General features: G+C 35.3%; 1 protein-coding gene across 3 annotated transcripts in view; it reads left to right on the top strand.

Annotated features, from left to right (window-relative positions):
- Positions 1-14,971, top strand: part of LOC124159043 (nitric oxide synthase-like protein) — a 271,887-nt gene that overhangs the window by 185,720 nt on the left and 71,196 nt on the right. For all 3 annotated transcript variants that reach the window (XM_046534535.1, XM_046534534.1, XM_046534533.1), the window contains exon 4: positions 7,913-8,090. In XM_046534535.1, coding sequence (XP_046390491.1) covers positions 7,913-8,090 — 178 coding nt within the window. The remainder of the gene's footprint in view (positions 1-7,912; positions 8,091-14,971) is intronic.

Genomic DNA, 14,971 nt, shown 5'->3' on the forward strand with positions numbered 1-14,971 from the left:
CATACTGACTTCACAGGTCATTCTTGCAGCGCGAAAGAATTTAGTAATTTTCACGAACTTTGAAGCTCTTAAGCAACAAGAATATTGAGAATTATGAAGTAATATTTTGTACACTTAACTAACTTTAACTTAATTATCTATACATGTAAAAAAATACCATTTTTAATTTTATGAGAGCACCATTATAAGGGTAATTTTAAAATTATCTTCAATGCTGCGTAAAGTTAAAAGCACGATTATTTCCATAAGGAAACCTAGTAATCCATGTTAGCTCCTCATCCATGTTTTCTATCCGTCAGTTCTCAAAGAAGGGAGTAAAATAATCTTTCCTGGCATTTTTTTTTGTACATTGCTTCCTCTCTGGTTTGTTCACATTAAGTTTGGAAGACAGCCAAGCGTAAACAGGAGCGTAAAATGTTACAACTAGAGGATTCAGATAACATTGGGACTGCCTCCGAATAAGGAATTTGCTTGAAAAAATTTAAATGCACGATTTGAACGAATTATGCCTTTTTAAAATGAACCTTTGAAAATAAAAAGTCATTGAAGAAATGACTTATTTGTGGGTAGTTTTTTGCCAGTATTATCTTACTTTCCACCCTCTCTGTTGTGCCAGCTAAATATAATACTCGGTGAATATTCACATAATTGTAATAAATGTAATTCGTTTATTTAGTTGACTTCTTTCTGGGGTATCGATACGCATTATCTTCTTTTGAAAAGATTTTTATAATTAATAACAGAATTATGCATTAACTAATCCTTATCGTTTACCAAACGTCTGCGTGTTGGCATTGCAATTGAATGCTCAAAATCCTCAGTGAATGAATTTTATCATTTTAAGTTTTTATCGTTTTAAAATACACCTTATATATTATATTGAAATATTGTCTAAAAATAATTCTCTAGCCTCCGTGAAGCATATTGAGTGATACGCAAAATTTTCACTTTCCTTACTTATAAGCTTGTGTGTTTAATTCGCAATATGCAATGGTTTCCAAATAGTTAACTTGCTGACGATTGAGTTTTCTCCTTGAAGCAGCTGCTGCGTGGTTAAGGCCCGCCGCTACTGCTTTCACAATGAGAAATCACCGAGCGAGGAAGATTAGAAGGGAGAAAGCAATTGCCGCGCAGTGCTCCATCTGCAATCGTTTGCTACCAATCTCATTCTGAACCCCTGCCTTCCGCCTGCCAATCCTATCCTAACCTTCATCGTATCCCCACTTTTATTGCTCCTTGAAATGACTCCCTCCAGCAAACTGTGGAGTCCATGAAATGTTGAATTCGTCTAAAAAATCTCATGACAAACTACCCTCCGCTCTTATAGCTTCGTTCTTTTTGCCATTGTTAGCGTCAACTAGGGTAATTCTCTGCAACTTGTGTTGATCGAAGGAAGTTCTCTACTTCTTGGTGTAAGGAGAGAAAACTTCAGGTGATTGGTGGCGTAAATGTTAGACTTTTAGTGAAGTGAATGGTTGTGCTAAATTAAGTTCTTCCTTTTAACACATGTTAAGCTTTGGTGTCGATTAAATAACGTATTTTTGGAAGACTTATTTTAAATCATAACCCTTCAAATATGTTATAACACTGACCATTTCCACATTCTCCCGTTAATAGTAAACAACTCTCTAATCTAGTGAAACTGGTAAATATGTAAAATAAAATTATGCGTCAAGGACAACCTTTTCAAAATTCATTCAATTGTTACCCAACTATTTAAAAGTTAAAGTGTTTATTTTAAATATCGTCTAACGCAAAATAAACGAAGAAATTTTTCAATAATATTAGTTTTCCCAGCATTGGTAGCTTATTTATTTTTATGTGAGAATGGAAAGATACGTATTTTTTGTCCGACTTTTTATTCGTAATGTTTTCTCTGAATTTCCAAATAATAACGATGAATAGTGAATAATGAATTCCGTCTAATTCATGATTAACTTTTCGAAACTAACAATTTTTTCCATCCCATTGCTTTGCATCGTTTGTATTTTTTCTCGTGAGGAAACTCAGAGCATAAATAAATTTCCATTAATTCATTCCAATCGCTAATTTATTGCAGGAATAGTAACCTCTGTAATCCGTTTTGGACTCCGAAGCGTATGCGTCACCTGACCCTGGAACTAAGCGCAACTTCGCAGAAGCGAAGAACAATTGTTTCGGCTCAATGCAGGAAAAGTTTAGGCTTTGTACGGCCGTATACGGACCACGTTTTGAAGCGCTCGGCGACGGAACGAGACAATTCAGGTAGAAACTCCGCGAGAGACATCTGCTTTACAAGCCCACGTCCTCCATCCCAAACACGCGGCGACATCTCCCACCATCCGACCAATCCCGCTTTGTCCTATTTCCTCCACGCCCCACTTTCTCATTTGAGCGCGTATCGTTTTCATTACTGCTACTGATTCTGATTTTCATTTCGATAGAAAAGTATTAATAATTATTAAAATATATTTGTTAGCAGTGATGTAATCAGCCTCAATTTTCCTTTGATCAAGCTTAAGTTTAATAATGCCTTGATTTTAAACAGTTTCAGCTCCCATTGTTTTACTGTTAATAAATATTTTTTGCCATTACTAAATATGTTTTTGATAAATATTTAAAGTGTTTGCAGTTAACGCCTTTGTAAAAGCTAGATTAAGTTTTGGTGAGAAAAGCGAGCCATTACCTTTAAATATGTTTACAGAACGTAATTATTACTCACCTAAGTTAATGTCATTTATAAGTCGTAAACTTGATTGTAATGGTACACCCGTTGAAATGTTAGATGGTCGGTCTTTAAATATAGATAACGTTAGAGTTTTTTCAAAGGTTCTAAAGACTACAAAATTAAAAGTTTGTCCAGGTTGTTAGGCCACTACTCACGTTGGTGATCAACGTAGTAGTTTTTAAAAATATGAGTAATATCAAGTATTATATGCCAAATATATACCTCCCCAATACAAAACTATTGTTCAAGGACTCTCGGGTAATCCTGATGGAGAGCCTGCATTGATAGTAAAATAGGTATTGATGTGTTTTTAAATGGTATTGATAGCTTAATAATGACAGCCATAATATATTTCAATTATTATTGAATATAAATAATTATTAAAGCACATTAGTTAGCAATGATTTAATCTGCCTCAATTTTCCTTTGATCAAACTTAAATTCAAAAATGTTTATCTTGGATTTAAACATTTCCAGCTCTTTAGGTGATTTAGTGACAAAAAATAGCGTCCTACAACTGACTATTGATATCAAAGAGAATTATGTAAATTTAATAGTATTTTGGTCAAAAAGTATAAAACGAAGATTTTGATGCAATCATTTTCTCGCATGCATCAAAATATATTTACAAATTATTCCTTTTCGCTTCCTTTTCGGGTGTGGCGATGCTTTATCGCGCTCCGTCTTCCCCTCGCTCTATCTGCAGGTGCCTTCGAATAAACGCTCAAATCGACGCAAGACCCATGCAAGAGGTACCGTTCCCTCGCCACCTCTCCCACTTCCTGCCAAATCTTTCTTATCTCCACTTCTCTCACTCCACAGCTCCCTTTTGCACTGCCCACGCAGCTTCCCTCAGATATCACCGCGTCGGTTTTATCTCTCTGATCCATTCCGCTTTTTCATTCCCATTGTCAAGCTTTCTGCCTTTCCCATTTTCTTTCGTGTTGGCACACATGCTACCAGACAATCTTAGTGTTTTCAATTCACTCTGATATCTCTTTTAGCTGCATTTTATTTCAAATCCAACGAAAACTTGGTAAGCAAGTGTATTACTTTCCACAAACGTAGATAGAACACAAATAAGGAAGCGGGGGGGAGGGATCCATAGAGGTTACCTGACATGATCACTGTACTTGAAGAGAAAGTTACTTAAGAAAGCTGTAATACATGTAAAAATATTATTAAATTATAAGTAACATTCTGTTTAAGCTGCCTTTCAATTCAACCCCAATGAAATCTTTGTGAGCATGGGTACCAGCGTAGCCAGAAAATAATTCAGGAGGCGTAGAGGCTTGGTGGGGATAACATAATCACTGTACGTATAGAAAGCTTACTTAAGAAAGCCGTACTATTTGTAAATAAATTATTGGCTTTATATAATTATTAAAATAACTTTGTTATCAACACTTTAATCAGCCTCAATTATCCTTTGATCAAACTTTAATTTAAAAGTATCTTGATTTTAAATAGTTTCAGCTGATTTGTTTTACAAAACAATGTACCTTCCTACTAAAAAACTGTTATTTTAGGAACCTATGGTAACGTATGAACCTCAGGAAAGCCTGTATTGATAGTTGTATCAAATCAAGTTATATAAATTTATTGTCATTTCAGTGAAAACATACAAAGCGAAGATTGTGATGCTGATAATTTGGTCATAATCATCAAAATGTATTGACAAATCTTATCCTTTTTATGTATGTAATTAACAATGTGAAACTTATGTGGGCACAAGGATACTAAAAGATGATCTCTTTTCGTTTCTACTGTCTAATAACTATCGGATTTGTTAGTTAAATTCTCCAAGGAAATAACAATTTATTTCAAGTGGTTCATTCTATACTAATTTTAATTCTTTGAACGGAAGCTCAACGTTAATACTCATGTGTCATTTTCCTTTGCTTTTACAAGAATTAATGTATTCTCGACCATCACTGTGAAGATAGTAATTTTTCCATATTAGAAATAAAACCGGGGTTCCACTATTAGATTTTATCAAAGGAATAAACGAATTTCCAATACTTAAAAATTCCAAGGGCATATTTTGTATTTATTTCATTCCTATTCGATCTCCTCGTTTTCATAAGCACCTGTTGAGTTGCAATTTAGCTCATTCCTTGGATTTCACTTTAAATTAAAATGATTTCCCTCGGAATGAATGCTTTAATTTTTTTGTTTCCTCCAACCTCCATATGCTGCTCGCTGTTAAAAAAAATACATTGATTCGGAGTTTTTTTCATCTCGGGAAAATCTGCTTCATGCTTCGATTAAGTCAATAAGTGTTATTTATGTCTGCAAATAAATAGTTAAAATATACCGCATAAAACAGTGAAATAATATTTTTTTATTAGGTCGTTTCGTCTCCCGTAATTTCAAATGCACAAACGTGTAAGATATGAACGTTTCTGTGGATGTTCGTGGCTCCTGCAGATTACATTTTTATGGCGAAAATATGTGAATTTTGGGGCACAATACGGTTAATATTAGAAGATAATAAATGCTGGGTGCTGGTAAAATCAATACGTTTTCCCTTCGAGCTTGATCAAAGCTTTGAAAAAAAGCAGTAAAAATAACTCTGAACCATCTGTGCTTTTGTTCCTCTATCGTTTCGTATATTTACGTTGAGATTTTTATGGCGTTTAATTTTAAACGCGATAAATTTCATTAAATAGTATCAATAAGCATAAATACGTCAATTTTCGTGCTCTAAAAGTATAATTCCAATCATTTTCCTCAAATTCAGCTTTTACCAAAAAAAATCGCCACTTTGCTTTATTTTTATTGAGCTTGCTCTCATGGTTTCTTCGCCTTTTGTTTCAGTGCAAACATAGAGTTTTCAAAGCAAAATTTAGTCTATTTGAATTATTTGGCATGATTAGTTCCTATGAGGATTGAAATTCAGGAGATGCGGAATAGAGCTTCAGATTAACTAATCAACAAAACTTGCTCCTCTACCTCATATATTCTAAGGTTGATTTGTAATTTTAATATGATATCCAATGAATTCAAATATTTATAGCCATTACGATAAATCAGTGATCAGTATTTTTTACTTTTAATCCTTTTATCATAAGCAGTAGTTTATTCTATCTTTTATGTGAGATAATTGAACAAAATTCTCCAATCGAGGCTAAGACTTATTTTTAATTCTTGATGAATAATCTTTATTTATTTCCATAGTTTTTATGTGCAATCTATTATCTCTTCATTCTTTTCCAGCAAATACATTTTCGAGCCATTCATCATTTTGATAACAATCCAGTCAATTAAATTATAATAAAATGTAGTTACTTGGCAGAATTAATAGCTATTTGTGAAGGTCAGATTTAAAGTATTCATTTTAAGCTTTGGTTGAGCAAAGTAACCGCATTTGTCACATACTTCTATGTGTAAAAGTGTGGGACTTTTTTCTAAGTTTTTTTCGGAACGTCATGATATGAGGCGTGAGATTTTAACTTTCATTGAGGCATCATTTCTTTCCCTTAGACAGGATAGGAGTACCTGAGTCCACAAAAGCCTTAACGATGGTCAAGATTCAAGGTTTTCCTCTTTAAGCCGCATTTCCATTTTCTTGAAACCAATTTAATGGAGGTTGTTGCTCCGGGGGAATGAAAGAGACCACCGACGCAACCAAGACATTTTTTTTCTCCTGATTACTCTCTTAGGATGCTCCAGCTCTGATGTCTTTGCTCTGTTTATTAAACTCGCCTTTTCTCTTATATAACGGTGATTAATTTCACTTTGTATTCTGCAAACAAATATTATCACACGCATACAGTTAGTTAAAAAAGTAAAATATTTTCTCTACAGAGGGAAATAATTAGTATTGCGGTGCAAGCTAACACATAGATGACATCCTGCGCCTAAATAATTTGCCTTAGACAAAATTTTGGTGCCTGCATTATATATATTTCTTACCATAATTTGGTAGCATCGGTGATAGAGGGGCATCATCATTTCCTAACACCGCAAAGATCGCGGTTCGGATCCCGCTAAGGTAGATAAATGTCCATCTATGGGCATAGCTTTACCTCTATTCGCAATAACTTGTTGAAAAAGAGGTTCCCTTCTACGCATGCTCCCGATAAAGACAAAATCATTTATTTTTATAAAGGGACAAAAATTAAAAATGCCAACCAAATCAATAAAAATGAAGTATTAGGTGCACTATAAAAATTAATATATATGTTTCTTTGTATAGGCTTTCCTACTACTGTGTTCTTTGAGGTAATTTTATTGATATGCTGAAAATTTTCCATTCTTTAATGGTAAACGAAAAAGCTATTTAAAATGTTTTAAGCTATTAACGCTTTGACCACCTTAGTAAATATTTCCTGGCACGCCATTGTTGTGTTATATTGGTCACGTATTGTTAGTTCATTACACGAAAAAGTACCATTGCAAATTAATCTCAAATGAATTTAACTCTTTTTTATGTACTACTGACATCATGGCTTCTTCGGTCACGACCCATATCAAGGTAATCGGTCACGGTCTCCCATAGCGTCAAAAATCTGCTTGGATTTAGCTCGCTTACATAGTCGCTCCGTGGCTGGTCACTACGAACGGCATGGCGGTCAGCGCGTATAAAGTATAACATTGTGATTTAATTCCTAAGTATATTACATATTTCTATATTGTAAAAAAACGAAGGTGTTGTTGAACTTTTGCATATGCACATCCTTCTTAATGAATTTTTAAAAAGTTTTGGATTTAGGAATAGTATACTTTTCATAAATGCCATTTCCAACGTTCCAGTTTTGTTTATTAACCATCATTTTTACAGTTTCTTTATTCATTCATTTACGACTTGACCGTTATCTATGCAATTCCCATGAGTTTTTCAGTATTCTTATACCGGGATTTGAAATTACTGAGACCAAAAATATGTATACCAGGTGTAGAAGTATGAAAACGGAATTTTTCGTGAAAATTACGTGTCTCCATTGGAATTTATAAATTTTTTCATCTCTCCGGCAGCTTATGAATGCCACGCTAAAAAAAATTCTTCTTTTGAAGCGAACCAAGTCTGTAGAATAAGCCGCATGCGCTAGTATATCCCATTTGAACGCTATGGTGGAACGAGTGACATGGAAAAATATTCCCTTTTGAGGTTTGGGTGCTGGACCGCAATACGAAGGGAAAATATCATATATACCTGTAGCGCCTTTCCCCTCACCGAATCGTGTTATTGTTTCCCCGCAGGTTGAACAGCCCGAGTCACCTGGCGCGCTGGGATCAGGTCCAGAAGGAGATCTTAAGCGGGGGAGGCGAGGGATGGGGCACTTACAAACTCACCGAGACAGAGCTCGTGTTCGGCGCCAAGCTGGCGTGGCGGAACTCGGTGCGCTGCATCGGCCGCATCCAATGGTCCAAGCTGCAGGCAAGTACCTCTTCCCCCTTCTCTCTCTTTCTCACTCTCCCTTCGACGTGTAGGACTCATCCGTCTGCCTCTGCCTTGGTCCCCATATGTTTTCAGCCGTAGTCTTCGACCGTATATTTTCACAGCGACAATCTTTTTATTCTGGATTGTTAATACTTCGATATTGTTTATACACCAGAAACTCATAGTAAACTGAGTTGACTCTTATTTTTAAAATATTTTTTCCTCCGTCCTTGTGTGAGTACAGTTGAATTAAATAGGGAATATTTTACTTAATTTACATTTATTATTGACTGCTATTGGATTGGTAATACTTTGATATAATTAATTATAAGTCAGAAATTCGTGATAGACTTTGTTAACTTTTATTTATAAAATGTATTACTTATGAAAAATATTTTTCTCCTTCTTTGTTTGAATACCATTTGTGTTCTCTCATCGTGGATGTATCCAACTTTCACCAAATCAAGCTAGAAACAACTTTACTAGGTGATATCTTTACGGAGCCACCCGCGATGCACAATAGTACAAAAAACCACAGAGAAAAATTCATTAGCCTGGACCACAGTTCTGTTCCAGGCGAATGAATTTTTCTCTGTGGATTTTTCGCACAATGACACCAACGTTTGAATTTATCATAATTTCGGATAAAACTTGTTGGATTAACTTTAAAACTAATATAATGCTCTATATAAATTATAATTTTAATACTCCTTCACCTAATATATTACTTTATTTTAAATAAAATATTATCCATAAAAATTTTGATAATTTTCCAACTGCCCAACCTAAAAATATTGTCGGTAATATGAATTTTAACATCCCACACTTTCCTCATACGAGTAACTTCATCATTTTTCCCTTTTGTTATTCTCGTATGCTGCGATTTGGAAATTATATCATTGCCAACCCGACGAATACATCCCTCTTTCTACACCTCAATTGCAGTGTGCAAATGTCATTCCGAGTCATTCAATTTCCATCCGACTTCTGTTTTTCCGCATGTGCGCTCCTGTTTTTAAAACCTCTATAGAAGAACGGCCTTCGTGGTTTCAGAGGCTCACTCCCTGAGTCCTTTTAGTCCGTTGTGTCATTCATATTGTTTAGTTTTCTTTGAGTCCAAGTGTGTTGTTCTTGATCGCTTTTATAGTTTCTGTTTTTATTCTTTCTCACCGTCGTTCGTCAAGAGTTGTTAGCGCTCTCCGCGGCTGAAAAGCGAGGAGATTTTTTTCTTTATTTATCTTTACAAACCTGCGGGAAAAACTTTGTCCTCTCTGCAGTTCTGTTTGTGGATTTTTCTTCATCTTTTGGCATTGATAAAAGTTTTAATCACCCTCGTCGAATTCTCATGCTGACTGCATTCTTGGACGTGGAAACTTTTTTTGCCATGCATGGTCAATGGTCATGAATGAAGGGTAAAATTTCCTTGGTAGGAATTGACATAGAAAAGGAAATTTTCCGCGAACTGAAGTGATTTCTGAAGTTTTTTTTTCCGATTCATTGAGTTTCACCTTAAGAACTGACCTCCGAGAAGTCGAATGAGGTGAAAAGATTTTTTTTTTATATTTAAATATTTTTTTTAAATTTCAGTCTGTTTTTCATGCCTCACGCTCATATAAAATGAATATGTCATTTTTTTGTATTTCAAATACGTGAGCCGAAAATTTATTCAAATTTTATTGGTAGTGATAATAAATTCATGAAGAGTAACCTAATAACATTTAATTGATTTGTGCGTATATATGTAGGTTAATTAAATTTACTCATATCCTATACAGTTTTCTTCTCTCTCTTTCATCGAGGCGTGAATTAGTATTCATTGGTTTTTAGCATTCTTGCAAACATTTTCATCATCGTCATGGAATTGATTATTGCAAATACAAAGCTAGTGAGTAATGATAATGTAAGAGTCGCCATCCGGTAACAAGCATCACTTCGATCATGCTGAAGTAATCTTTGGGTGAATGGTAAATGGCATATGCTTGTTTGAACTACATGCTTTTTCTGCGGGTAACAGATTTTGGTTAAATTCCTGGCCTTAAAAATGTATGATTTGGTGATTGAAGTTATTTCATTTTCCACCTTTAGTCACTATTTAATTTTTTACCCTTTTTTCTCTTGCCAATATTCATGTTCATATTCATCCATTATTTTCCATCCGTAACTACTCCGCTTACGTAATCAAAGAAAAATGTTTAAAACAGTTCAGGGATACTTCATCCAGCATTCCATCAGAGAAATAACTGGGGAAAGTAAATTGCACATTCCCTAATTCATTTCCATTCCATGCCATGTTGCCATTGTTAAACTTGACTTCTCATACAACCAATGGAAGTCTTTATCCAAGTGTATTCCCCGCATATTCGATACCAAAGTATGGCTAGGTGTGGGCGTTTTTGTTTTAACCTTCTGAGGAGCTCAACAACTGAGTGAAATAAATAGTAACTATTTTTCAGGGAAATTTAGATATGGATGGCTGCAGTACACCAATCTAAGGGTTGATGTAGTACGAATGACTATTATGTTCAAAATTTGATCTTTATGGTTATTTTTACTTTTTTTAAGCGAGTCCCCCTCTCAATGACATCGCATATCAAGCAAGAATTAATAATCTGTAATGAATTCAACAGCACTTGAAATGCGAGCAGAAATTTTCGCGCTACCTTAATGTAAACTTAAGAGCAAATAGCTGAATGGGGAAGATTTATTTTTTGGTCTTTACATTACTTTCCCTTCCATCTGCCCATTTCTTTTAATGAATTTTGTATCTGAGTGAACGATCCTATTAATGTCGTTAATTCTTTACACTGCGATCTCCATAAAGATTTATGCTGTTCATAATATTTCCGAATGGATGGTTTCGATGCAGTTTAGAGAGACGGCATGGTGAATCTGTCGTTTATGAAGAGGCTTTGCTGTCAGAGAATGAAGTCGTTTTCGTTCACTACGGTGGAAATGGAGAGGGATATTCATCGCGATCTTTTCACTTGTCTTTATCCTCACTACAACCTGTGGGGAAATCTGGATTTCTCATTGCAATCCGCATGACGGCCCTTGCTAAAACTATGAAGAGGCGAAGAAATGCCTTCACTCTCTAGCCTAGCCAATTTTCAGTGAAATCGTATTCGTTCACTGCGGTGGAACTCGAGAGGGATATTCATCGCGATCTTTTCACTTTTCTTTACCTTTTCACTATGACCTGTATATCCGCATTTCCCATTGCAGTTCGCGTGATGGTCTTATCTAAAACTATGAAAAGGCGAAGCGATGAGTAATACCTTCACTTTCTGGCCTTGCCAAATTACAGTGAAATCGTATTCGTTTACTGAAAAAGGAACTGGAAAAGGAATATCCTTCACGACCTACAATCTCCTTCTCTGTCGTTACAGCCCGCTTGTCCGCATGTCTCATTGCATTCTGCTGCCTCCTCAAAACTTTATTGAAGAGAAAAGGGTAAGTGGAAGCACGTCGAACCTTTTCTCCTCAAATCCCATCCCTGCTAACCCATTTTCCCGGAATATTGTCAATAAATTAGTGAGGGGAAATCTAAATTAAGTGTAAGTGATTACGAATAATTTGTTTAAAACCGTTATTAACTTGTTGGGGAAAGAAATTTTTTGACGTCACGTGTTACGAAAAAATGTTTCATGCTGTCTCTTAAAAACAAATCATACTGTTTCTATTATTTCGGTATCAAATGTAAGCTAACTTCTGAGTATTTAACAAGGAAACGAATCTCTCTTGATCTGCGATGTGAGGACAAACCTAAACAAAGGCTAATTTTGTGTCTAGAATCAAATGTGATTAACATTCTAGGGAAAAGGAAATTTTATCGCTCATTTGGCTTCATTTATTAAAAAAAATGCTTTATGGGGCATGGTATTAAAGCAGGGGGGAAAGAAGTAACCATTAATTAAAGTAACCATTATCAACTTGTGGAGGAAAGAAAATTTTTTGTTGATGTCATGATACTATATTCTGCATTTTCAATACGAGTCATACAATTTCAAAGTAAATAGAATATTTTATAGGCAATGCTGTCCATCTTTATTTGATAAAGAGGAAATGAGTGTTACAGGCCTATTTCTTCATTAGGCATTTTAAAAATAATTACGTAAAAGTGGGAAATATCACATAAAAATGTGTACTTTAACATTTAATAATGCCTGGCTTGACCTGAAAGCCTAATAAGAACAAAAGAGACTGATAATTTTTCTTCGAGAGCAAACCTCTCAATTATTCATCCTCGGAACCGATTATCACTTAAACAAACGCGATTGAAGCAGAGTGGAATAATTTAGGTGAAAACTCGTCGAGTAAAAAAACTCTTTAACTCATTATAAACTAATGTAGCTTTTAATAATTTAAGTAAATGGAACAATGCATGATCATTTATCAAAATGGATAGCCAAATAAATGAAAACCACGCTTTGAAATATAATTGAAATGAACGATCTCCATCATTTTTTTTAACTGAAATAGATTAATAAACCATACCCATCCGGATTCAAGAGGAAAATAGCTAACAAAAAGGGAAATATTTCACAAGCAATGCTGTCCATCTTAATTTCTTAAAGAGAAAATGAGTGTTTGAAACCTTAGTGTTTTTTATCGTGCCGGTTGATAGGCATAAAATACAAAAATTATTAAATATAAGTGGAAAATACCATACCAACTATGAGCATCATAAATTTTACTTCAACAATTAGCATTTATTTTCACTATACCGGGCTGGAGCGCGAAGGCATGACAAAAAAAAGGAGTGACAATTTATCTGCGAGGAAAAAACCTCTCAAAAATTCATCCTCATTACTGATTACTCCTTTTAAAAAAACGATTGAAGCAGAGGGGGAATAATTCAGGCGAAAACTCGTCGGGTCAAAACTCATTAACCCATTATAATCCAATGTTACTTCTACGTGAAATCAAAATAGTACAAATTTTTAGCTCTATTAAGGAAAATTTTAAACCACGTGTTCTTTTGTGCTGCAAAGTGCAATGGCGAAATATGCAGCTGCTACAATAATTATTATTGAGAAGGAAATTTTTACATTTCTATTGTGAGAGGTCTTGAAATTTAATTTCTCCCAGAAGCAACCCTGGGTCATAAAGGGTTGAAATATCCGCACACAATGGGAAAATGGCTAGGGGAAGCTCCCTCGATCGCAATCCTTTTGGCACCTCAACTTCTCGTCGAAGACACGAAAAATGAAAAAAATAAATAAAAGGATCTCCTGAAGACTTCAAACCCTTCTCTCTTCATTCCTTCCCTCCGCACCTCTCCTACTTGACGACGTTCAACCCGGCAAACTCACAATCCCACGTTCTAACTCACCCATGGACCTTCCTCCCTCCCCAAATCTGCCAATCCCGAACAAACACTTCCAATCAACCGTCGCTTCCGACAAAAGCCGCTCGTTCTTCGCGGCCTTCTTTACTCTCTTTCACCAACGCCCACGCACCCTCGAAGGGATTCCTCTTGTTGAGAGAGGGAGAGAATGGAACTGAAGAGAAAAAAAGGACACCTTATTATCATCGAAGACGCTAGCCCTCAAGTTTGCCCCTCGCGACTTTTTGACGTCCGACGAGACGGGACGGGTTAGCGAGGCGATGCGATTTGAGGTGAAGTGCGGATTTTTGAGGTCCTCGCATTATTATCCCTCTTCTTTTTTTTTCGTTCAAAGTTTCAAAGAGTTGTCCGTCGAATGCAATCAGAAATGCGGACAAACGGACTGTAATGACGAAGAAGAAACGTGGGCATCGCGAAGAATATCCCTTTCGAATTCTGCGGGAGTTAACTAAAACGACTTCACTGTAATTTTGCAAGGCTCCTCACGGTGGTTGAAAATGGACACAGCATAGTTTTTTTACTCAGTAAAACTTGGACTGTTCTCGGGATACTTCAATGTCGATGGATTAGAAACTACTGGATATGTTTAATGAACCAAAATTGCAACGGTCCTCGTAGAGTAGATGAAGCTACGAGAACGAGAGCGTTTTCTTACCCTGATAAGCTTATTAATACGATTTAGATATATCAAACAAGCGTTACTTGTTTTTCATCAAATTTCTCGCAGTAATCAACTCTCTGTTTTGATGCATTCTCACAGTTTTTTTGGAACATGAATACAAGGGCCCGTCTAAATGCGGACAAACGGGCTGTAAAAAACGGAGAGGAAAGTGAAGGTCGCGAAAAATCGTGCGGTAACATTAAGTGCCTCAATTACACTGGAGAAAATTTGGAAAATATGAGAAACCTTAGGATTCGTTTCAGAAACTTCCATAAATAATAAATCCTCAGAAGTGAGTCAGGATGCTTTTATACCAAAATCCATCAAGTAAACTGGTCCACGAGTGTTTAAAACGTTTTTCTAATTTCATGAACTCATGCAGAAACCTTACTCCGGTTTCTTGCCAAACATCTAAGCCAAATAATTTTTCAAGTAGTATCAAGTATCTAGCCAAATAATTTTTCCTCTGTAGAATTTAGCTCTACGCTCCCTTTTCTAAAACTATGCCTTCCTTAAAAATTACTTCCCCAACCTCAAGATTGAATTTCATCTTTACTTAGTTTTAAAACATCGACCTTGCTTACATTCAGTTTCTAAGTTAACCCTACGGAATTTTTATCACCAATTCCTTTGAAAAGATCTCTTAATTTTGTCTTGCCCTCCTAGAAACTTGGTTTTCATGATTTATAACGGCTCAGAGGTGTTTGGAGATTAAATATAAATCGTTTGCTTCAATGAGACATGAGTTCTAATGCATTTTTTAGTTGTTTTCTCAGTGGGAATGAGATTGAAATCAATTATGAAAACAAAATATTATTTATTTATATATTTATTTATATATTTATTTATATATTTATTTATTTAATTAAT

The sequence above is a fragment of the Ischnura elegans genome, chromosome 5, assembly GCF_921293095.1.
Source record: "Ischnura elegans chromosome 5, ioIscEleg1.1, whole genome shotgun sequence".
NCBI classification, from domain to species: Eukaryota; Metazoa; Arthropoda; class Insecta; order Odonata; family Coenagrionidae; genus Ischnura; species Ischnura elegans.